At 38.4% G+C, this 25,624-nt stretch overlaps 1 protein-coding gene across 6 annotated transcripts in view; it reads left to right on the top strand.

Moving 5' to 3' along the window:
- DMD (dystrophin) overlaps window positions 1-25,624 on the top strand; it is a 1,886,383-nt gene that overhangs the window by 601,403 nt on the left and 1,259,356 nt on the right. For all 6 annotated transcript variants that reach the window (XM_074968560.1, XM_074968534.1, XM_074968525.1 and 3 more), the window contains 2 exons: window positions 1,640-1,790; window positions 10,946-11,065. In XM_074968560.1, coding sequence (XP_074824661.1) covers window positions 1,640-1,790; window positions 10,946-11,065 — 271 coding nt within the window. The remainder of the gene's footprint in view (window positions 1-1,639; window positions 1,791-10,945; window positions 11,066-25,624) is intronic.

The following is a 25,624-nucleotide window of genomic DNA, read 5'->3' as shown; positions in this document are numbered from 1 at the left end:
TTCATAAAATACATCATAGTTATGCCATAATCATCACCATAATATTACTACGAAGAATATGGGGCATTATACCACAGTCTGATTGCTTGAAACATTTTGTTTCGCTTTGAATTGATATTTTAAACTATATATTATACTGCGTAATATAATACTACATTTTTAAAAAAATTGAAACGTTTAATTCCAAAAATGTTGAACAGGGTGTTGGAGGAACATTTTTTCCTGGCTTTCCTCCCAAATTAAATTTCAGTAAAATAAATGTGATTTTTCTGATTTGTTTTCAATTTAGACAGAACTATAGATAGAAAATGGTTCCATTTGGAACTTTTTTAACCATCTTAGCAATTAAAACGTACTTTTATATGATTTGAAATTCTGTAAATATAGCTTACATTATGAGCAACTGTCCCACCTGTGGAACATTCTCCAGTGAGTCAACCTAGTCTTAATCATCTCCCTCATCGAATTTAACAACTATTACATTGTGGGGGTTAGTAAGTAGATCTTACAGGACTTTTCCATCAAAATGTTTTTGGAATGGAAAATGCAGTTTCAGTAAAATCAAAATTTTCCACATAAAAAGAAATGAAATATTTGGGGTCAGGTATACCTGAATTGAAACCCGCCAGGTTGTCTAAATGAAACATTGTTTCATTTAACCCTGAGCTGCACCCACCTGGGCCGTCCGTGTTCATTATGGCCAATAGAGTAGAATAGGGGCATGAGGCAACCAAACTACAGCTCCCACAGGCACTGACTTTTATTTTTCCCTGTGGGTGCTCCAACCCTGTGCATCCCCTGAGGGCCCCCCCCCCTCGCTCCGCCTCTTCCCACCCCGTTCCCTGAGACCCCACTGCTACCGAACAGCTGTGGCTGGTGGGTGCTGAGCACCCCCAATTTTTTTTTCCGTGGGTGCTGAGCCCCGGAGTACCCATGGAGTCGGCAGTTTATGCAGACATAGCTGGATGTTAAACCAAGCTGAAACAAAATATTTCAACATTTTTTGCATAGAAATTTTCTATACATTTATGGTTTTAAAACAAAACAAAAGGGTGTGTGTGTGTTTTGAGTTTGTTCCAGATGAGGATTCGCCCCTTCCCCGCCCCCAAATCAAAATATTAGCATTTCCCAAAGGGTGAAAATTTCCAGTTTTTGACCAGCTCTTAATAGTAAGATGTACTGGGTTGAAGTGCCAGCAATAAATGGACAGTGCCCAGCTAGTAAAATGAGATGTTTCACATTGACTGGTTCAAATCAGGCTGATCGGGATGGGCCAATTTCAGTACTACCGGATGTCTATTAGTACATTGCTACGGAAATGAGTTGTGGTCTCTGTTTCCATCCATTTGAAAACAGAATATGGCACCTTTGTTGGCAGTCTCAGCAAATGGAATGGGCTTGGAAACCAAACTACCATCTCAGATGAATATATTCCCTTTCTACGTAGTGGTTTAAACCCATTAGTAGGACAAGGTGGGTAAACCTGCAGTGCTGTACCAGATTTGGTTTCTGAGCACCTTCTGATACAAGTATTAAACTAACTTTAAAAAAAAAAAAAGGAATGCAAGTGTAAGCAAACATTTCTGCTTACTAGTTTCTTACATGTACAAATGTAAGTGATGATTTTGCTTGTTTCTAGCTTACATAAAATTCTCATGGACCTTCAGAATCAGCAACTAACACAGTTATCTGACTGGCTAGCAAAAACAGAAGAAAGGACAAAGAAAATTGAGTCAGAGCCCCTGGGCCCTGATCTAGAAGACTTAAAACATCAAGTAGAGGAACACAAGGTAAGCTATTTTACATAAGCACGTTACTGTTGGAGTCAAAATAGTGTTTAAAGAAGGAACATATATCAATGATCTTTTCACATTTTTAAAGCTCTAAAACTAGTATTAGCGAAGAGTAGTGCAGAATATTTCATTGACTGAAGTTTAAGCTTTTCAGAATAACCAAGTCTTTGTATAGAGACTGCATTGCAATTCAGAATTTTTTAATAAGACTGGGACTTTCTTTATTCTTTCTTATATTCATAATTTACTAGACTAGAAAATCTGGTTGGATATCAAGAAAATAGGCAATTGTAATATCCTTTTTATTACAAAGCATAAAATCTGAAATGTTATTACTCCCATGTTTTTTTCCTCTTGTCATCTTGTGCTTTCTTCCTTGTGTGCTCTAGTAGCAGTGACACACTATTAGTTGTTATAATTGGGATTCCAAAGCTCAATAGCAGTACTGGCACTCTGAGTATGTAGCCCCTGAGCATTGTAAAGTAACCCAAGTGTAGTCTCTAGCTTTGTAATGGAAGAGTTTTTTTGAAAAATGCATTTAATTATGAAAAATAACAAGCCAGCAGTTGGGGAAAGAAAGATATTTGACCAAGCTTGTTTGTATTGTGATGTAGAAAAGTGTTTCTTAAATTGGAATGATTGAGTTAAAAATGCATAAATTAAACTAAACTAATACGAACATGGGCAAATAAATTCAATATGGCAAATAAGATAGAATTCTGGTAAGGCTGTGATTATCGCTTTTAAAAGGATAAAATAAATAGAGTTAAAAATAGTTACATAAAGCAGACTTTTAAAATTGTGCTAAGTTCAGTAATTCTTTCTGTGTATTGGTGTATATATCTGTGTGTGTGTGTATACAGAAACACGTATGCATCATGATAAAAGATAGGAAGCTAAATATCAGAAAAACATAAGGCCTGGGAGATGTGATTCCAGAAAGTGTGAAGAGATTAAGGTGTCCTTCAACTGTACGTTAGTGGTTCAAATCCATTTCAGTTATAGTTCCCACAAGTTTTTACCCTCCGATCCCCATCTTGGTGGCTTATGTGGATTGAGTTCATGGTTTTAGTCCAATTTGTAAAGGGCAGGTCGTTGCATCCCAAAACCTACCATCAGAAATTAAACCAATATATGGCCCTGAGGCAGCAGCGGAGGCCAAGAACAGCATGGAGACTGAACTCTTCACTTGGCCATGACACAGAAGAGCTCTCATTCTAGTGAGGAAGTCTGGAAAAGCTAGTGGTGCTGCTGCTGCTGCCTATGCTGTAACTGGTCTGTGGGTAAATAGAAGATTTCGGTTTCCAAGCTTTCCAGTCCGGCCCGTTTTCTGAGCACAAAATGAAACTGTTTTTTTAAAAATGGCAAGTAAAGGTGGAAACATAATTTGTGACTGAAAATATGTATTACAAATTCACTCAGAAATTGGTAACTGGGTTCTTGTTTTTCTTTTGACATATATGCTAATGGCATTCAAGCTAATAATTTCTTGTGCCAGTGAAACACTACATTCCCTTTAAGAACTTTGATCTTAATGAATATAATGGGTGCATTCCTTTGTTTGGAAAGGAAAATTCTGGCCACAGTGACGTCAATGGAGTGTTCCATCACTGACTTCAGTGGGGCCAGGACTTCCACCCTGGGTCTCCAAGGCATTCAGAAATTTCCCTCTCCCATATACTGATTCCACGGTTCTGAATGTGATGAGTCAGTTAACACTGTGGATATATACCTTAAAAAATAAGGTTTCAACTCTGTCTTCTCTACCAAGGGATCATTCAGACAGTAAAATGATAAAAAAGAGGTTTTTTTCCCTTCCTCATTGGGCATGGATTAAAATTCTTCTCAGGCAGAACCTGCTGGTAGGTAGTAACTGGAGGACAAGATGTTTGCAGACGTTTCAAAGCTATCTGCAACATTCACATAGAATTTATTTGGTATTATATTCTGCACCAGTGCCTCCTGATTCCTGCAGTATAACAAAGCTGCATACTACAGCAAAGATAAAAATCCATGGCTGTATATAATGTGTGGGGAAAACAGTTGAAACCAAATTTTATTGCACTAGATATGAACATGAACAACACAGTTAGTACTTCATTTCAGGATAAGGTATAAGTAATCTCTGGTTTTGAAAGTTTCATGTCCTTAGCATGGATGTATACATTCCCAATTACTGCATAGTATTAGTATTGTGGCATTTGTTTGGAGGAACTGGAGATTTCGGAAGACAGAAATGAGAAGATGGCATCAGATTAATTGGGTAGTTGCAGCCAGAATGATGGGTTGGTTTGTTGGCTGGAATGCAGCAACCTCTCTCTTTCTCTTGTGTTTCTGTCATACTTATTCTTTCTCCTCATCTCCCTTTGATTAGCTCCTGGCCCCTTGTTTCCTTCCACACCTAGAATATCTATTTTGTTCATTTTATTTTCTGCCTCTTGACTCAAACTCTGTATCTTTGGTTCCTTTTAATCTGCCTTTTCTGTATGTTGTGTCAAATACTGTTCAAATTTTTGAGACAGATATGCCAATTCCTCTTTGTGGGCCCAGGTAGAGTGAGTGAACTCCAATCCTGAGAAGATAAACCATTCAATAAAACAGATCTAGGATTGATTGTTATTCGCTGTCAGGAAAAGACCGAGGAATTCTTACCAGCAAGCTCCTGTTCTTAACTTAGTGTTGTATGAGACTTTCAGCTGAACAGTGCAGAAAGGACAGTTTCTATCTGCACTGTGCCAAAGACAAACTGTAGGGCGTTTTAGGGCCACAAAAAGGAACATGTTTACAGATCTCACATTAGGTTTGCCAAACTACTCTAACGTAATTGTCCAAGAAACAGCAAAAAACGCTATTTGTCATTTGACCTGTATTTTAGGTATTTTGTCTACTGCTGCAGGTAGTCTTGGCTATGCATTTTTAAAACTGAAAGAAATCTGCGTACCTGAGAGAAACTGAAGATTGTTAATTTGCCTAGAAAGGCTACATATTTAAAATTTTGTGATTAAACAAAAATGCACTTTTAAAATTTATGTATAGATTTCACTTTGTACCGCTAAACTGGCTAAAATGTTCAGAAGTTTAGAGTTTTACTGGAGAATTGTGCAAAATTTTCATTATAAAAATAAAACCTTGGAAAGTTATTCCTTTTTGAGTTTGCAGTATGTCCCTAAAAATGAAAAGGGATGTGGGAAACTTTCTCCGCATTTGGATTTTAATCAAGGTTGACCTTGGAATTTTTCCCCCTATCTGGATACCTTCATCAGTGTCCCAGTGCATGTTTTGTGATGTTGACCTAGGTTATTTAGAAATGGTCACAGAATTTGACACATTGTAGTGGTTCTGGTTATTTTGTGTGCAGTTCTGGCCTTGAAAAACCAATCCATTGATTTCAGTAGAGCCAGGTTTTCACCCCTGATTGGAAAAGTGTTAGCAGCAGACATTTTGACTTTTTTTTACTAAGGAAGACACTGCAATTACGTAGATCTCTGTAAGCTAGTACAACACTCTGCCTGTGCCTCTTTTGATCAAATTGATAACTCTATATTTTGGGAATAAATTTTTTTAGAAGTAGTTATGATAATAGACTTGGGAACAGATCTGTCATTAATGGCCTTCACGGTGGTGGTTTGGTTTTTGGTTTTTTTGTTTGTTTTTTTGAGACTCTGTAAGCCTACTACTGATTTTGATTTATTTAGTTTAATAAGGGAGGGAGGGGAAAATACAGGAAACACACAGTGAGAGAGCAGAGTCTTATATTCTTTAAGGCTATTTCCGTTGCTTACAGTGTCCCCCTGAGCTATGTATCTTAGATGCTGGTTACATTTTTCTCTTTATAACATTGCTGTATTCTGTCATGTTGAAAGATGACTATCCTCTGATGATCTTTTGTCTTTGTTACATGACTGACACCTGCCTCATTCTTCAAATAAGTCTAATATAAATTTGAGCTGTTGCCTTGTTTAATCCCCATTGCCTCTAGGCATAGGAAACTAGCATATTGGATTTCATTCTGTGTGTCTGAGGCTCACACTGCAAAAATCGGGGTACTCTCCTGTCAAATCTCTCTTAATGATGTAGTCAGAGAGCTGACTGGATTTTTAACCTTCTGAAGTTATAATTAAACCATTTTAACCCAAACACCCACTGACTGAAGGATCTGGATCTAATTTTCAGACCTGAGCCCTTCTCTGGTTTTCATGTCACTGAACAGAAATTGTACACAGATGCTCACGCTGCTTCCACAAAAATCATGTTTGAGTGGGTGGGTATGCATAGCTCCATTTTTCTTTTTTGATTCCCATTACTTTGATACATGGCACAATTATATATATCATCTGTCAGAGAAAACCACTGTATTCTCTGAAACATCTGTTGTATGCTGCTGTGGAAAAGGGCAGTTTGTCCACTGCAGGCAGAGTTTATTATTTGAGACTATATTGATTTATTATTATTTTATCCTGTTGTTCCTTGATTTAATTGCCAGAGAATCAGTCAGCTAAGCACATTTCTAGTGACAAGAGTGGGGAGGTAGTTTGTGAAGCAGGATAGGAGCTCTGTCTAAATCTGCTTTTGGTGCTACTAGATTATTATTTTTGTTATCCCATCATTTGTTCATTTGTGCTCTTGTCACTGTCTGTGAGTGGTGCCCAGTTCTATTTCACCAGTGATTTTATAAAATGCAGTTATTGTTAAGAATGGGAAGGAATCCTGTTTTTGTTCTTGCATTATAGTTTGTTCCTCTGAATTGCCATGAGAGAGAGAGACAAGGTAGGTAAGGTAACATCTTTTATTGGACCAACTTCTGTTGGTGGAAGGTTCAAATTTTTTAACCAAACAGTTCTTTAGGTCTGGGGAAAGAAATCAGTACTGAGCTAAATACAAATTGGGATTGATAGTTAAGCATAGGGAGTAACAGATGTCACTTGAGATGGAGAGGCCTGTGGCACCTTACAGACTAACAGACGTATTGGAGCATAAGCTTTCGTGGGTGAATACCCACTTCGTCAGATGCATCATGCATCTGACGAAGTGGGTATTCACCCACGAAAGCTTATGCTCCAATATGTCTGTTAGTCTTGCATCTGACGAAGTGGGTATTCACCCACGAAAGCTTATGCTCCAATACATCTGTTAGTCTATAAGGTGCCACAGGACTCTTTGCCGCTTTTACAGATCCAGACTAACACGGCTACCCCCTGATACTTGAGATTGTTACACAGAAGGGGTATGGAGTGAAAAGTGTCCACCCCTGGGTGATGTGGTGTTTTTGTCTTCTATAATTTTTCAGCATGAGTTCATTCGAGAACATAGTGATTATCTGGTTTCACCCAGTACACAGGCGAGAATGAGTAATGATATAGTACATATGATATGCAGAGCTGCTACAGGTAATGACATTTATATAGTAAAGGTTCCCTAACACTTTCCATTATGTGACCTGTTTTCAGTTGCTTAAACCTCTTCTAGACTTTACCTATTCCAAATGAAATTTTCCAAGCTTGCTCTTTCCCAGGTTGTTTTGGTGGTGGTTGCTTTTTAATATTTAACCTTTCCTGGGAGCAACCTTAGGGGAAAAATAGGTAGTTTTGCCAGTGTTAATTACACCCAATAATTTCACTGAAAAGCTCTGGCAACTATGCTGTTTCAAACATGGCAGTGGGATAGCCCTGGGATCAAAGAGGTGTTTTTTGCTGTCCCAATGAAAATACACCAACATTTATCCAAGTTATAAGTCTCTGAAAATTGCTATTTTTACATGCTCAGAAGAGTTTGATTCTAAAATCTCTGAACATCCAATCTGCACTGAGAATGCATCACAGAACTCACTGCCTACTGATTGCACTGAGTGTGTTCCAGTTGCAGGGAGTTCCTTAATACACACTGCTAGCTCCAGTGAGCCTCATGGTAAGCAGAAAGGAACTAGAGCTCTAGATCTGGAGGACAAGGAAAAGGAGACTACAGCTACTACTATTTTGGCCTAGGGTGAGGTGTATCAGGAAGAGACCATGAGTTCTGGTCTCAACAATTCCAGTGACTGATGTTAATAATTTTGTGCCATTCAAAGCTCTTATTATTGAACAACATTCCTCTCTTGTAACTTCTAGTCTGAGGCTAGCTAGTGAAATTCACACACACTACTGCCCTTCCTTGCAGTTTGTGAAGAAAGAGGGAAAGGGGTTTGCTTATGCCTTCTCCACGCCTTCTGAGGCTCCCCTCTACCAGGGGAATCCCAAGCAGAGGACTTTGCCTCTTGCAAAGAATTTGCAAAGGGAATGGAACAAAACCAAAAATCTGCCCCAATATATTGATTGTGGCCATTCGAAATAAATAGGAAATGAGGTCTAGATGGAATTACTAAAAGGTAGTTATATGAGTCTCTCCATTATCAAAATGTTAATTGACAGTACATGGGTGTTCCTTTGTAAGTATAACTACCGAGAGAAAACAGATGTAGACTATGAAATGTGTTATATGAAACATGCACATGGCTGGTGGCTTCTGCATATTAAGGTTTCCTGACTTTTCCCAATACAAAACCATTTTCAGTTGCTTATAACTTTGCCAAACTTTAACCATTTGGGCTGAAGGTTTCCATGCTAGATCTGTTTCCTGCTGATTTTTTTTCTTTGAAAATTTCAACCATAACAGTTCAGTCATTCTTGAGAATGAGGGTAGGGGAAAATGTGTCCGTCCCCCAAGTTAAATATAATCTGTTAACTTGTGTTTTAGATGCTCTAGTGTCCCCATGCTTTAGAGCAGGGACTTAACTTTTTATGGATGGGTCATCTTTGTGACAGGGATGTGCTGTTACCATCTCCATAAAAAAGTGCCTAAATTTAACTAAGTTATAAAAATTTGAAATATTGTAGTTTGCTTATGTTCAGTAGAGATTTGTTAGATTTTAGCAGCATAAATCCCCAAAGGTCCTGTCTTCACTGATCATGCTCCAGCCTGGAGCTGAGCAGGATTTTCTTTGCAATTTGTACCTCTGAGCTGGTGTTAACTGTACTGGATCTGGGTCTGGGCATCAGAACTGATAACAAGGAGCCTTCACTCTGAGAGGTTTCAGAGTAGCAGCTGTGTTAGTCTGTATCCACAAAAAGAAAAGGAGTACTTGTGGCACCTTAGAGACTAACAAATTTATTTGAGCATAAGCTTTCGTGAGCTACAGCTCACTTCATTGGATGCATGCAGTGGAAAATACAGTAGGAAGATATAAATATATATATTACACACACAGAGAACATGAAAAAAGAGGTGTTGCCATACACACTATAATGAGAGTTATCAATTAAGATGAGCTATTATCAGCAGGAGAAAAAAAACTTTTGTAGTGATAATCAGGATGGCCCATTTCCAACAGTTGACAAGAAGGTGAGAGTAACAGTAGGGGGGGAAATAAGCAAGGGGAAATAGTTTTACTTTGTGTAATGACCCATCCACTCCCAGTCTTTATTCAAGCCTAATTTAATGGTGTCCAGTTTGCAAATTAATTCCAATTCAGCAGTCTCTCGTTGGAGTCTGTTTTTGAAGGTTTTTTGTTGTAATATTGTGACTTTTAGGTCTGTGACGAGTGACCAGGGAGATTGAAGTGTTCTCCGACTGGTTTCTGAATGTTATAATTCTTGACGTCTGATTTGTGTCCATTTATTCTTTTACATAGTCTTTAATTACATTATCACATACTGGCTTTTTCCACCGGACCCTTGCTTTGTGTAGTGCACATGACAGAGCTGCTCTGGGGATGAAACAAGGTTGTGTAGTAAAGGATACTGTTGTCTGTAGGACCTCTGTTTCACTTGTTGCAGAAGTTGGAAGGAGTGTAATGAATGAGGCAGGGGGTTACAGGAAGAGAAAGGATAGTCTCATGTCTAAGGCAGTTTTATGCTGCCCTGTGGAATTCAGTTCTACAGAATTCCTTTGTGATATTGGGCAAGTCACTGAAAACAAACTTTTTACAGGTGATTTCCATTTGTTTGTTCATTTCTGAGTTCCTGACTTGAGACCCTAGGGTCTGGTTTCCAGAAGTGCTAAGAATTCGCAGTTACAACTGAAGTCAGTAGGAACAATACTTGCAACATATAAAGTGTTATGCAATGTTAAGTACTATGGTCCTTGGAGTCTGAGACTCGGCAACTAAAATTAAGAGTTTATTTTGGCCTTAATCTCTCTATGAATGTAAAATGGGGATGCTACCACTCATCTGAAAATAAATTCATTAATATTTGTAATGCATTCAGTCTACAATGCTGAGTGCCAAAGAAAAGGCCATGAGGCAGTTAATATTGAGTAAATAAAAGAAAAAAACAACAACATCCATTAAGGTAAAATGTAAACTATCTTCAGAGCAAGGTTTGAATAGTGTACAGTAAATAAAGCAGGAGCTACACATTGAACAATGAGGAGAAAAAACGTATTGAATAGATCATAGAATATCAGGGTTGGAAAGGACCTCAGGAGGTCATCTAGTCCAACCCCCTGCTCAAAGCAGGACCAATCCCCAATTTTTGCCCCAGTTCCCTAAATGGCCCCCTCAAGGATTGAACTCACAACCCTGAGTTTAGCAGGCCAATGCTCAAACCACAAGTAGGCACCAATCATCCTGTGTACTGATTGAAGCAGGGGTCCTGTGGCAAAAATAGTATGTGATCATGTAATTAAAGACTGCATCATAATGCACCCACACAAAAGGGGGCAAAGTTAAGGTTGCACAGGCAACCTTAATACTAGTATTTCCTAAGTTTGGGGTATTTGACATTGCAACTTTAATAATGTTCTTTAACATATTTTTTGTGTGTAATACTATAACATATGCAAACACTGTTAATAAAGTAATCTAATACCCATTTCAAATGAGCAAGATATTGATATTTATAAAATGTCAACTATACAAGCTCAACAATTTTTTTCAATCCAAAGTTTCATTCTGAATGTTGATGAGAGGACTAAACGCTTAGAGAGGAAAGGCACATTGTACTAGATAGTTTTCAAGAAAGGGACAACTATCCTTGCATATTGTAGCACCTTACTGCTCATGTATTCCCATTTTTTAGTCCATGAGGTTCTACTCTGACACTGCACTCTGTTTGAGGACTGGAATCTTCCTGTCTAAAGAGTGATGATAGATTTTTTTTTCCCCCTTTTCTTTTTAGGCGCTTCAAGAAGACTTGGAACAGGAACAAGTCAGGGTGAATTCCCTTACTCATATGGTAGTTGTGGTGGATGAAAGTGGTGGAGATAAAGCTACTGCTGCACTAGAAGAACAGCTTCAGGTAAATGTTGAATTACTCTGTATATTAAAAAAAAAAAGCATCCATCTTAAGCATCCCTCAAGAAATATTTGTGATTGTTCTAAAAAAATTTTCGTCAGTCCTGTTTTTATGTGCATGGGTAAATGTAAATATTTGGGGGAAAGTGCCTTAAATATTTAAAAATGTGAAGGTTTTTTTGTATGAAATCAGAAAAAGGGATTACATGCCATCTGTAAACTAAGGATAAAAAACAATTGTTCAGCCTCCCTGCACTTTGTACACAAAACCCTTCTTTTAGGTTTTCTGGTACAACATTCACTCTGACAATATGTCTGAAATATTTTATCAAAATGAGCTTTAAATGATTTGATAAGCTCTGAGTTACTCCAGACACAAAAAGAAAAGGAGTACTTATGGCACCTTAGAAACTAACCAATTTATTTGAGCATAAGCTTTCGTGAGCTACAGCTCACTTCATCCGATGCATTCAGTGGAAAATACAGTGGGGAGATTTATATACATAGAGAACATGAAACAATGGGTGTTGTTATATACACTGTAAGGAGAGTGATCACTTAAGGTGAGCTATTACCAGCGGGGGAGGGGGGGAACCTTTTGTAATGATAATCAAGGTGGGCCATTTCCAGCAGTTGACAAGAATGTCTGAGGAACAGTGGGGGGTGGGGAATAAACATGGGGAAATAGTTTTACTTTGTGTAATGACCCATCCACTCCCAGTCTTTATTAAAGCCTAAATTAATTGTATCCAGTTTGCAAATTAATTCCAATTCAGCAGTCTCCAGACACAGTTGTACAAGCATGCCTGTCCAGCGTGCAATCTCAACCACCTTATCTTATTTTCTCACTTTTTTCTGTGTGCATTTGTTTTGTATCCTGGTGAAATGTCATCTCTCCAGCCAGCTGCTTCAGGCTACTTATCTGTGACACAATTTAGTCTCATGCTCAATCTCCAAATAGGGGAGGAAGAGGTAAACAAGTTGGCTGCAACTGCTGTAGAGCTCAGACATAAACAGGCATTTCATGTTCATCTGGTTCAACAACAAAACTGAGTTGTTTGCAATCATATCTGTTCCTCATGCTGCATTGTCCTGTGTCATTGGGGTACTGAAATTACAAGAAGAGCAATTCCTAAAGAAATGCAGTATCCATTGTGGCTGATAAACTGAGGAAAATTGTCATAACATGGAACAACATACCACAGCAGATAATCTTACTTCCCCTTCATACTTAACATCTTTTTTTTTTTAAAGGGGAAGTCCAAGAACTAGAGATCTTTTCTAAATTTTCCATGCTGTATACAGGAACAATAAGTGATAAATTATACCTTTTCCACTGAAATAATGTACCACTCATAGTGTTAAAAAAGGAGGGCTGGGGGATGGTAGGGAAAGTCGGAATAAATGTTATGTCATCTAGTCTACTGGAAGAAAGTATGACCACTGCTTATTATACCAAATAGCTTTTTCACGACTAGCTTGTTTCCCCCCATCCCTCGTTCACTTTTATCAGTTGCCACTCATCTATTTTAGACAGCCTAAAAGAGATTACAATCTTTTATGTTTGCACAGTGCCTAGCACAGTGGTGCTCTGACTGGGGACACTAGGTGCTACTGCAGTGCAAATAATAATAATAATCAGTGGGCAGTCAATGAAATGGAAAAGTGGCAAATTCACAACTGATAAAAGAAAATGTTTTTTCACACAATACACAATTAGTCTTCTCTGATCCAGCATGGTATTTTCTACATTTAGGAGCATACCTTTAGGCACTCAGGTTTAAAAAATGTGCCCATTGTTATTACTGGAATTCTTAAATAGGCAAGCACAAAGTCAGAAAAGCAGATATTGTTCATAATTACATATGCACAGATATATTGCCTTTTAGCACTATAAATGTGGCTTTTAAACTGTAACCCTCATTGGAATGTATGTGAAGGGACTGCACAGTACCAGAAGTCCCCAGAAGAACAGCTGACTCAGCAAAAATTACAAGAAAATTCATTTCCAAGTTTTGTTGGAAAAACAAAAATTTTCAATGAAAATTATTTTTTCCCATAAACTGTGTGTTGGCGTAGAAATTTTTCAATTGGAAAAAAAAACATTGTTGAAAAAACTTCAAACAGCTCTAGTTACAAGGGTCTTGCATATCTGGGTGGGACCAGTCACACTGTGATCCTTAGGTCTCAAGGATCAGATTGGGGGAAGCCAGTGTTTTCATTGTCTTCTGTTGTTTAGTCCTCTTGTGAATATGATGTACAACTTCCAAGCTGATTGTGTTCTCTAGGAGATTCAAAAGCGCAGAAGAAACTAATGTGAGGGGAAGGGGGAAACTATTAACAGCCACACTGATACAATAGCATGAAAAAATTATAGGTATGTTTATGAAATCTTTGGGTGTAAAACAGGATAACTTATGTTTCCCCCCCCCCCTTGTTATGGAAAAGAATTAGACTTTTGGAGGCATACTGAACTGCCCCTCTATTGGTGGAATACAAGTTCCATGGTAAAGTATGGAGGAGATATAATTTCATCACTGGGAATTAAAAGCTCTAATGTGGCCATTTTAGCCCTGAATTATTTGCAGCATCTTCAGTGCCACTGCACTGCCAGATTTTCACAGACATAAGGACGCTGATTATTGCAACCAAGTTTGTAATGCCTTACATTTGAAAGATAAATCTGAAAATCTTCCTCAGTGTCATCTGTCACTGTAGCTGAGATTTAGTCTTCTTTTCTCACACGTCTTTTTGGTTCCCATCATCCTCTGAAATGAAATTAGTATTGGGTAGACTGCTTTTTCTGTGAATCATCTGGAGGGTAATTCCTCCTTTCATTTCATGGAAATGAAATGTGGGTTTAGGTTAAAAAAAATGTACTAAATCTAATTAGTTACATTACTGTTCCCTGAACAAGAGACTTTTTACTTAGGCTGTGCCATGAAAAGGATCCCTTAGGGAAAGTTCACAGCACAATTTAAACTTCCCCTGCCCCCATTAAAGACTTTCTTCTGCTGCTGCTGTTTTGCTGTTCAGAGAGCATGTAGGTGGAGAGTTGTAAAAAGATAATAGTGCAATCATAGGCAATAATTTAGAGTTAATTTAGTACTTATAGGGAATATGCAACCTATGCTATTTTTAGGATACAAAATAGTGATATGCATACCTCAAAAAATTCAGGTGTGTGGCTGAAAACAAATAAGCACCCAAACTTAATGCAATCTTTGAAATGTTTGAAGTCCACTTCTTCTCTCTCTGTGGGTCCACCTCACACCTTCAACACTTCTGTCCTCGCCCATCTTCAGGACCAAGGCCAAGTAATCAGCTCTCCCCCTCCTTGTTGTGCTAGTGGTGGCAACAGCAGTTGTGTTTATTGGCACTCTGAAGCTTTCTGGATGGTATAGCTCCAGCTTGCAAAATATGCATTGAAATCTCCAAGCTGAATGAGATTCCTTGTTCTAGGGTGTTAGTGGCATGGTGTACTGCGGAGTCTGACAAACTAGCAGTACTGTGTACAGTGCAGCTGTACTTAGGAACAAATCATTCTGTTTCTCCTGAGAAATACTAGTGCACTTTTTATTTATTTATGGTTCATATGGGTGCTTCACTTGTAGCTCCAACAGCAAAGTGAGACATAAAGGTAGTCTACATACAAACACCACATTCAAAATACTCTCATTAAAATTCAGATTTCTAGAAGCGTAAGTGTTTTGCCATGTCTTACACCTTCAAAATATGACCCATTCTCTGAGAAGTTATCATATGTTACTAAGGCCATTTCTAATGAAAATGGAACCATTTTACAACAACTGCTGTTTGGGGAATAAAGGGTAAACATGTTGCGTGTTCATGTTTTCACAGCTGAATTACTGCTTTTGTGAATTTTCAGAGGTGAGAAAATGGTGAAATAAGATTTTGGGAGAATTTCATGACTTCCTCCCCTCAGTTTCACATAGCCCCTATCAAAATTTACCTGCTATCATCTCTCTCAAATTTGGTTTTGTAAAAGACACGATAATGTTATCAAATGCTTATATACAAATGTGTTGTAAAGACACACAAATAATATTACATACAAAAAACTACATTAAAAAAACATTAATGTAGCAAAGTCAAACATTAAAGATAGGAAATACCAGAATTAAGGTTGTCTGTGTAGCTTTTTTCCACAGGACCCTTGAATTTTTCGAGTATCTCACTGGAAGACAAATCTCTTGTTAAATGAAAATTATTAACTAAAGCCACTAGCGTCAGCAAAATTGAGTACACTCTGTGCTGGGGAAAATGTGGATTCACTATTTTTATGATGAAATTAACAGTTCATAAATTAAAAATCTACTTTTGCCATCCAGTATCCAGTGAATCCCACTTTTTAATGTATATATGTGTGGAGTGTAACAGCCACAGTACATGCTGTTTGCAGCTACCCATTCAAATTTGGCCTTACCTACAACCCTGCAAAAAACCCTATAAAACCTCTTTGACTTGCCTAACTAATGCTTCTAAGAAGGTACTGACATCAGCTCCTCCCCTGGAAATCCAGAATGCACCATATGCACCACTAAATCAATCCCAGCACCTTTCACAACATAGTATTCACTTTATTACTTAAGAGTGGCAATTTTTATCCTTATCAACGGGTCACAACTCTGTCTTTTATAAGATTGCAGGGATAGCTTTTTACAATCAACTTATACTTCTCTTGGCACACACACAAATCTATATGCCTGAACATACTGCTTGAAAATATGCTCTTAAACTTATCTGAACAGGGTGTCTAGTACAGCTTACTCTTTTCCTGAAATTTAGAGAGCAGACAGGTAACTGTCCCTCATTAAATACCATTTCTAACATTTCAGAGTTACTTCAGCTATCCATGTATGATAGACCTTGTCTTGCATTTCTTGTCCCTTCTGTTTTTAAATATAAGGTACCAGTGTTCTTTTGGGATCAATATTTGTCTGTGACCATCTCTGTCAAAATGAAGTAATCCGTCTTCTTCTGTTTGCATTTCATTATCTGGCTTCCCAGTGGGGGCTCTTAAACTGTTTTGGATACCTAGACCAGTATACCAAAAGAGGATAGAAAAGAAAGAAATTAGACTACAGCAGCATCTTATTAACCTTCAACCAAAGCAGGTCCTAAATTGCCTTCTGATCCAATATCTAACCAGCCAGGCAATCTTTTTCCCAGCATCCTTTATGATGTCACCAGAGAGGCTTGAATACTGCCTGACAGAGTGAGTCGCTCTTAGGTAAACTTGAGGTAAAGCTACTAGAGCAGGTATTCTAAAACTTTGTCATATCCTGGCCCACATTTTTATAGAGAAATTATGAGCCTTCCCTTCCATTTCAAGAACTACAGCGTACACTTAAATGGAAAATGAATATTAAGAAAGTATTTAAATGTTTCTTTTAATGTGACATAACAATAAAAACAAGGAGAGTTAGTACCATGTGCACAGCCAGTTCTCCATGGACTGCTGATGGACTGGTAACAAGCTTGTTTTATTCTCTAGTACTGCCTGTATTGGAGACAATGAGTACTAGAGTATAGTGGTACTAGAGAATCAAACAAGCTTGTTACCTGGACTGGGAGTTAAGAATTCCTCCACTAACATCCTTTGGAAGTGAGAAATCAGATTAACCGCCTTCAGCCCCCTTCCATACCACAAGGAAATGACAAGATTTCTGTTCTTTGAGTCACAATCAACCTCCTTTTGTTCACCACAAAGACTTAAACAGTCAATAGGGGGTCACCACCTGGACATGAAAAGTCATGATCCCTTCTACTCAACCTACTATTTATATTGCATTTAAATTCACCAACATCTTTACTCTGTTATGTGAACCTTGATACCACTAGACCAGAGGGACTTCACCTATCCAGTAGTCCTGGCACAGGAGGCAAAAAGGAGTTCTGTCTGGCGCCTACTTTGCTCCAACTGTACTCAGTAGCCGAAAGGACCCTTAGGGACTGTCACCAGCTAGCCCAAGTTAGAACAGCCCCCTCTGCCCAATGCTATATCTAGAGAATCATGGAGTTTTAATGTGCTTCCTGATGGTCCTTCCAGTTTGCTTAGCTGAGGGAAGCTGAGACACAGGCCCTGATGTTAAAGGTAGTTTTATTTACGTAGCTTATTATGAACTTTATGAACATTAGTACAAATAATCTTTTGATCTATGATCCACTGTTGTAGTTTATGTAAAAAGTTCTTATATCGGAATAGATTGAGAAAAGGTAAATCAGGGGTAACACCATAATTATTATTGCAGAACATATACATTTTCAATGTACTGAATTTCTCTCTTGTTTTTGTGTGTTGTTAAACATGTAGACGCAAACAACATTTCTACAGACCACTGGTCCATCCAGTCTAGCAGTAGTTAGCCTGACTTCATTAGAGAAGCATCTTTTACCAAAATTCTTCCATTAGTAGCAGACTCAAGGCTGCTTATTATAATTTATTGTATGTTTACTCTCAGTGCTCCTGCCAGTTATTTTGTTTGTTTTTCTGATTCCTATGTTAGCTTCATTCAATCTTTATCAGGCTATTATTATTCTCCTATTTTACCTTTTCATATCCAAAAATAAAGCTTTTCCTCAAAGGACTCATTATTAAAAAGAATGAAACAGTTTTCATTTTGGGGTAGGGATCTGTGAAACTTCCTTTTCTAGGAGTAGAGGGGGTGGAATTTCAGGGGAGAGAGAAGGTATGCTGCCATGGTTTATGCTCTGGATTGAATTGGTAGCCCCAAGATGTGTCTCACAGCTATTCCTCAGCTGAAGTTTCAGTCATTTATTTCAGTGGGGCTACCAGCAGAGTAAGATCCTATTCAGCATGAGTAAAGGTGGCAGAACTGAGCACCATATGATTAAATAATCGATGCTTATCCTAGAAGTGAAGACTTCTTACATGATATTTGTGCCTGTAAATTTGTTACAAATTTGTTTCTTAAATAGGTTTACCCCAAAAACCTCCGTTTTATGTTTGCTGTGATCTGTCACTAGAAGTGTTAAGTATGGGTCACAGTTTAAACCATATATCAATACAGCTACCTATCATTTTGTTTAAATACTTTGCCTGGCCTAACTATAGAGACAATAAAAGAAAGAAGTGTAATTTTTATGCTGCTTTGGAATTGTACAGCTTTTCAGGGGCTGAGGGTTGTAGTTTGTCGTCTTTTTAGTTTTCTTGGAAACATCGTCTCTTCTCAAGTGTGCAAATCAAGCATTTGGAGTGACCTTGCATCATTGAGCTGGTGCAGGCCACTAGATTAGGGAAGAATGTTTCTAAATATAGATAACTGGGATGCAGCCATGTGTAGAATTGTTACTGTAGATGCTGAGAGCGAAGACATTTTTGTTTTTTTTTAAACTGCGGAGGTATAAACAAAGCTGCTCAAGTATAAGATAAGTTGCTTTATTTATAAAACATCAGAAGAATAGTACATAATACAAATCTGTAAAGTAAAAGGTAAGTATCGCAGCTTCATGGTAACTGCACCAGTATTTCCCCTCCATGGTCTACCTAGGGTACCCACTTTAGGCTCGCAGCTCCTCAGTCATCACCCCTCATGGGCAAAGAACACTGCCTCCTGACTGGGGGCTCTTTAAGGTTCCATAGTGCCCTGCCTATACTGTGGTATTCCCAGCAAGCCAGACTGCCTAAAAGGTATGTGTTTGCTTTCTCTCCTGAGGTCATAAACAGTGTAATTGTCTGCAGTTATAAGTTAGCACACAGCTCTTTCTAAGCAAGCACATTTATTATTCAGGTAAAATCATTACAAAGAAACATCAAACATCAAAAAACAATAAAAGAACCTGGAATCTTATAAAGCTTACCAGAGGTCACCCCCAACTCCAACCTCTGGGTCTGGTAGGTGTCAATCCTTCAAAACCCACAACTGGATCTTCCCTCTGGTTACAAGTTTGTAACTGTCTCAGATTCAGAACCAGAACCACCGCTAGGCAGTTCAAACATTTCTTTATACAGCTTGGGCCTTTGAAATCCAATCTCTGGTAACAGGTAATCAGCACACAAAGACCAACTCCTCATGCAGTAGTTTCAAAGGGCTGGGGGTTTGCTTAAGCGGAGGTAGGAAATTTGCATGTAGCTAAAATATAAGCAAGAAAGATAATGTCCGTTCTTATGGCTCAAAGAATTGTAAAGGTACTTGACAGCACAGCTATTGAGAATATTTCCATCTTACCTTTATTATGAAGTGTTTATAATGTGACAGTTAGAAAGGGTTGTAGATTGGTCACCTGAACAATGTACTCATCTGTTGTGTTAAATGATAGGCACTTGTGCATGTTTGTGCATCTAATACAAGTTCCATGCCTTTAGAATCCACTTTCGCTATCCGTTTTAATGTATCGTATTGTACACTGGAAACTGCAGTGCATTGTAACACACAACTCCATCCTGGCTACCACTAGTAATACATTAGCTTGAAGGATACGGCATGAAATTATTAGCCCATAAGGAATCGGGTGTCTATATGACAGACAATGAAACATGGCCTACAAAGCCCACCCTCACCATAGCTTAACTGTTCCCCCTACGTGAATGTCGCTCAATGACAAATAGTGATAATTCTGTGGCATAAGGTTAAAAAAAAATTGAGGAATGCCAAAATTCACATTTAAAAACGTTTCCTGATTTTGCTTTGCATGTGAACATGCCTACCTATTTCTAGGAGCCATTGTTTTCTCATCTTGGTTATAGACCATATTGCTGGGATGCAACTAATGCAGCTGCTAAATCTGCTGTGACCGGTGCTATATCTGTAGCAATAATTTCAGGTTAAGAAGTAACCGCTTCCTCCATCTCTGTTTTTAAGACAGTGCAATTTAATTTTGGGGCATTGTCCTCTCTCTGCAAACACTCCAATAAAGTCATAAGCACATTAGAGCCAGAAGTAGGTATTTAGCTACAACAAGCCTTGCTGCCTGAGCGGCCTTTTCTAGGTCTCTTGCTAGAGAAGATATTGGTAATTTAAGAGTTGTGTAGAATAATTTCTCCTTTCCTTTCCTTTCCTTTCCTTTCCTTTCCTTTCCTTTGAGTTCTTCCTTAACTAGAATATCCCATGTCCTTTTTCCTTTCTCCTCTCCCATCTTCTCAGTTCATATACTTTCTCTGCGGAGGTGTGTTGAAAGGAGAGTTATGCACTCCTGATAGATTCCAAGATTTTAGGCCAGAAGGGACCACTATGATCATCTAGTTCGACCTCCAGTATAGCATAGGACATAGAACTTTCCCAAAATAATTTCTAGAGCAGATCTTCTTGAAAAAACATCAACACTTAATTTAAAAATGGTCAGTGATGGAGAATCCATCATGAAAATGTAAATTGTTCCAGTGGTTAATTACCCTCTCTCTTTTTTTTTTTTTAAGGTTAGTTTGACAGGATCTATTTTCCATAAACTCATGTTGATTTGCGTTAATTATATTACCTTCTTTTAATTCTTAATTAATCAAGTCCTGTGTCAGCCACTCCATTATCTTGCCCAGGAGGGAGGTCAGGCTCACAGGCCTTTACTCACCCATGTCATCCCACTTACCTGTTTTAAAAATTGGCACAAAATTAGCTTTCTTCTAGCCTGCTGGAACTTCCCCCAAATTCCACAGCTTATTGAAAATCAACATTAATAGAGCTGGCTGAGCTGCTTGCTGGAATATTAAAACTGTTGGATGCCAGTTTAATATAGTTGTTTGGTTTTTTTTTTTACAAAGAAAAAAAATCCTTATTGTTCTTAACTTACTGGCCTTAACTCTGCTGACCATCAATTTCTCTTGTGTCCCTTTGCTTCTCTTATCATTTTCCACAATTCCTAGCCTGTAATTTATGTTCATTACTGTCAACTTTTCTCTTTGTTCCTTTCTTTCTCTTTCTTAATACAGCTTTCTTCACTGCCACTGTAAACCAGTTCAATTTTTTAACCAGCACCGGCTTCTTCCTCAGTTATGGGATTGCAGCTTTTGGGGCATCTAGTAAGGTGTTCTTAAATGATTCGCAATTAACATGCATGTTATTTGATTAAATTCTTCCTCCCAGATGATTTGGCTTATAATTGTTTTCAGCTCTGTGAAATTGGGTTTCTTAAAGCACCAAGAATATACAGATTGGGTGTGTTGCACAGATTTTATAATGACACTAGGTTGTGCATGTGGGTGGTGTAGATGGCACAGTTAGAAAGCTAGCTGCACTTCTGGCTCCAATCTGGTCTCTTTGAGTGCGTACCTCAGTTTTTAGGCCCCGGGCCGTCACCTATCTCAGGGTGAAATCATGTGCTTCTGCCACTCTTAAACCAGGTTCCAGGCTACAGCACCTTGAGGTCTAACCATACTTACCCAGCAGGCCCGACTGAGTTCAGAATTTGCAAGTATTCCCTTTGGAAGCTTATGACTGGTGGTTAATACCAGTGACAAGACACCTTTCTCAAACCAAAGTATTGTTTAATCTAAAACACAGAGGAGGAAAAAAAACAACATAAGAGTAAAGGGATTTTAACACAACAAAAAGGTCAATACACACGTCTGTCTTACCATCAATCCTCCTTACCATCAACCCTGTCAGAGTGGGCCATGCAGGGTTTGCTTCTTCAGATTCGCCAGTGGAATCTGTTTGTTCACTGCAGACAGATTCCTGACAATTGCCTCCCTGCCTCCCCACCTAGAGAGTGACTGTTTAACTGTTCAGTGTCTTTCTGAGTCCAAGTCTTGGCAGAGAAAGTCTTGTAACTTTGGCTGGAGCCTGGAAGTAGCATCTTCCCAGCTATTAACTCAGTCTCTCTCTTAATGACACCTGCTGTGTTTACTGGGAGGTTGATTATCTGGAGTTATTTGCTGCCTTTCTACTAATTTCCTAATAACCCTGCTATTAAACTAATTCAACATATGCACACAGTTAGCATTCCAATGATCCAACATAGGCATACAGCAACTATCCCAAATAACCAGGTCATCTCCAGTATTCATAAATAATTATAGATAGGCCCTATGTCCTTCACAATACATATGTATTTATAGTCTCTTACAAGTAGGGATGGAGATAGCAACAACATTCTAAACTAAATTAACTTGCGATTGATCTGAAAAAATAGATGACGTTCAAGCTTGCTGATTGAAGAGAGAACTTGTCAGTTGTGCACATGCAATATGCATACACATACTTGTGCCTTCACTTTGCAGAAACATAGAAACACAAACGTGCCAAGCATTAGTATTTGTAACCATCGGGTTCTGCTAGTGTAAATAAATAATAATGCTTGCAAATTAGACTACATAAAGAGCATATACAAGTGTTTGCTGGCAGGCAGAAAAATATATATCTGCACAAGTGAAGGTGAAGGAATGAAAATTCAAATGGAACAGTAAAGCATTATTTTGAGTACAGCTGTGTGGAGAAAGATAATTTTGTTTTGTAAAGGATTTTGATATTTCAAACTTCAATTTCTTTTTAACTGTAAGGAAAAGCAAAAATTTCAAAGTTCTCCATGAAAGGGAGATGAAGTCCTGGCTCTGAGGCAGTCTGCCTACCAGGCTGAAGGGTACCTGGGAGCCTGGAAGCTCAAGCTTCCCAGTAGCTCACCAGGTGAGCTGTCAAGAAATTAGTCAGTTTTCTGAAGTTGCCTCTGTCCAATTACAACTCTGTCTAAATCAGTCTGTCCCCACCAAACATTTTTAGTTAGACAAATCAGCATTCTGTGGTGGAAGAAGAGTCTTCCATCAGAGAATTTCTGGCCAGCTGTAATTCTGGGTATGTTCAAAACAGTGGTTGTGACCTTAGTGGTGTGTTTTTCTGTTTCTGTGTCTGTCCTTTCACTGTGATCTCCCCTAAATTGCAATGAAAAAAAATGCCCCACAAAGTACATACTACAATCCTTTCGGGGGGGGGGGGAGTTTTACATAGTATGTTGACATAGTTCCTCAATAAGTTGCACATCAGAGGCACTACTTGTGGAAGTCAGTAAAAAAAATAATATTGGTGAAATACAAGTGTGAAAGATTGTCACCCTTGGAGTGCAGTCTGGGAGCAGGCCTCATAACCATTCATCTGGGCTGGCTTCTCTCACACTGCTCTGCGGGTGACACAGCCAGCCTCTCCAGGCCCTGATATCACCCAACATGACAGTAGGTGGTGCCACACACCCTACTGAGCTACCTGAATACTTTACCTAAGCCACTCAAGGACAAACAGGAGACAACAGCCAATTTCCCTGCTCCCCAGCCTTGCAGCCCTGCTGGAGTATAAACCCAGAGTTATACCATCTTACGCTGTACAGGGAACTGTACAATGCAAGCTCATTAATTTGCTTCCCCCTCACATGCAACAGCCTTTGTTTACAGAGCTGAGATTTTTCCAGACACTTCACTCAAAACACACTGGTTAACATAAAACAGAAAACAACTTTTCTAACTACAGAAAGATAGGTTTTAAGTAATAGCAAACAGATCAAAAGCAGACGACCTAGCAAATAAATAAAAATGAAAACTAAGACTAATATACTAGATAGATAGGATTTGAATTAGAAATTTCTCACCCTGACTAATGATACAAGCAGTTGACCAAGTTTCCTTACACAGGTTAGAAATCTCTTTAGTCTGGGTCCAGCACTTACCCCAGTTCAGTCTTTGTTTCTCAGGTGTTCCCAGGAGTTCTCTTGTGTGGGGAGTGAGTCCCCGAGATGATGTCACTCCCTGCCTTATATAGTTTTTCCATTAAAACTTTGTTTCAAGCTAAGTTCCCAGCCCAGATTGTGGAAAAATACAGGTACCAAAATGGAGTTCAGTGTCATATGGTCTGGTCACATGCCCTTGTATGCCTTGCCAAGTCATAGCAGCCATTATTCATAGGCTGGCTGAAACGTTCACAGGAAGGCTAAGCTCTTCCATGATCCATTGTCTTTGTTGATGAGCCATTAGCACTGTCTAGCTTCACTGTTGTACCTGAATGGTTAGTTGTGGGTATTACCCAGAGTAAGCCCATTTGGAATACAGATACATAGTCAATATGCATAACTTCAGATACAAAAATTATACACGTTCACAAATAGGATAATCATATTCAGCATTTTCCAATAATACCTCACATGACACATCTTGTACAAAATGCATCATAATCCTATCATAATCATACCACTATGATGAATATGGGGTGCAGTTGTCAGAGAGTGTTGCCATTGATTTCAGTAAGGTTAGGATTTCACCCCATTAAAAGATTATTGGGGTAAATGTATGTGTATTCCAAGCCCAAATCCTGCCCCTACATACATACCTCTCTACCATGAGCTGAGAGTTTGAGGAATTGCAACTCTAGTACTCTTTATAGTAGTTCAGGTCAAACAGTAAGTTGTTAGTTATCTTCAGGAAAATGTAGCTTTCTGGAGAATCTGAATCTTCTTCCTTTATTATGGCAGATTTTCACAGAGCCTTGTTTGATCAAAAATGGATGTTTTTCTTAACAAAGAATTTGTTAGGCTTATATTGCATTGCAATTCGAAAAAAGAACATGAGGCAGTTTAATAAGTGTAAATTATTAAGAGAGTTTGCAAGGATTAATTTGTTATTGAGTTACATATGTCTAGCCAATGGGAGCAGACTAGCCACAGAAGGTGTTTTACACACTGAATCAGAGAAGCAAAATCTTACAGTAGGTGTCAATCATGTTGATTTCTGAATTCTTCTGTTAAACTTTTGTGGCTTGATTTTTCAAAAATGTTGAACATACTCATCACCCATTAACTTCAGTGAAAATCTGGCCATTATATTCCAAAAACAAGCAAAAGAAGTGTTCATACTTATCTGTAAATAAACAGAATGTTGATTAAACATGATTGTCAGATTTTCCGTAAATACCAATACAGAACACTGAGTGTTACTCCAAGGTTAGTACTTCAACATAACATTCATTAGAGGAGATAATTAGACCACCTATTTTGGATGTGTTAAATCCTGCATACTGTGTTAGCATCTAATGAATAATGACAGTAGTCCCTGTCGGAACTGGTTGGTGGACACCACAACCAGGTTTGCAGGAGGAATGTAGCCTCGGAAACCAGAGACTGGATTATAGTAAGGAGTCAATCAAGCAATCAGAAAGAATAGATGATCTACATTACAGCAATCAAGCAAAGCAACCAGGAGAGAACTTGTGATATCTGGGGTGGCCATGCGGACGGGATTTATAAGCAGTCAGTGTGCAGAAATGGTTGGGAATATATTGGGCTTGGGGAAAGAGGTGGCTAGATGAGTTGAGGGTCAGTCCTGAGTTTGGAAGCAGGTTGGGCCACAAAAGGAAGCTGAGAAACAACTAATCTTTTCTTTAGGATCACACTTTTACAAAACCTGTCCATATAATGGCCCATCCATAACCTATTAGGGCTTATAGGTACAAAGAACAGAGTTGAGTGAATAATTAAAGATTACTTATTTATTAATTGAATTTATGCTGTATTTACCTGCTCATAGAATATCCACAGACTTTCTTGAATTCAGAATTTCTTGAATTCATCTTTCAAACTTATATGAGTTTTGGTTTTTTTGCAATTTAATGAA

This window comes from Natator depressus, chromosome 1 (genome assembly GCF_965152275.1).
Source record: "Natator depressus isolate rNatDep1 chromosome 1, rNatDep2.hap1, whole genome shotgun sequence".
In the NCBI taxonomy this organism is placed as follows: Eukaryota; Metazoa; Chordata; order Testudines; family Cheloniidae; genus Natator; species Natator depressus.
Note: the sequence above shows the minus strand (reverse complement) of the source record. Positions and strands in the feature narration are given on the sequence as shown.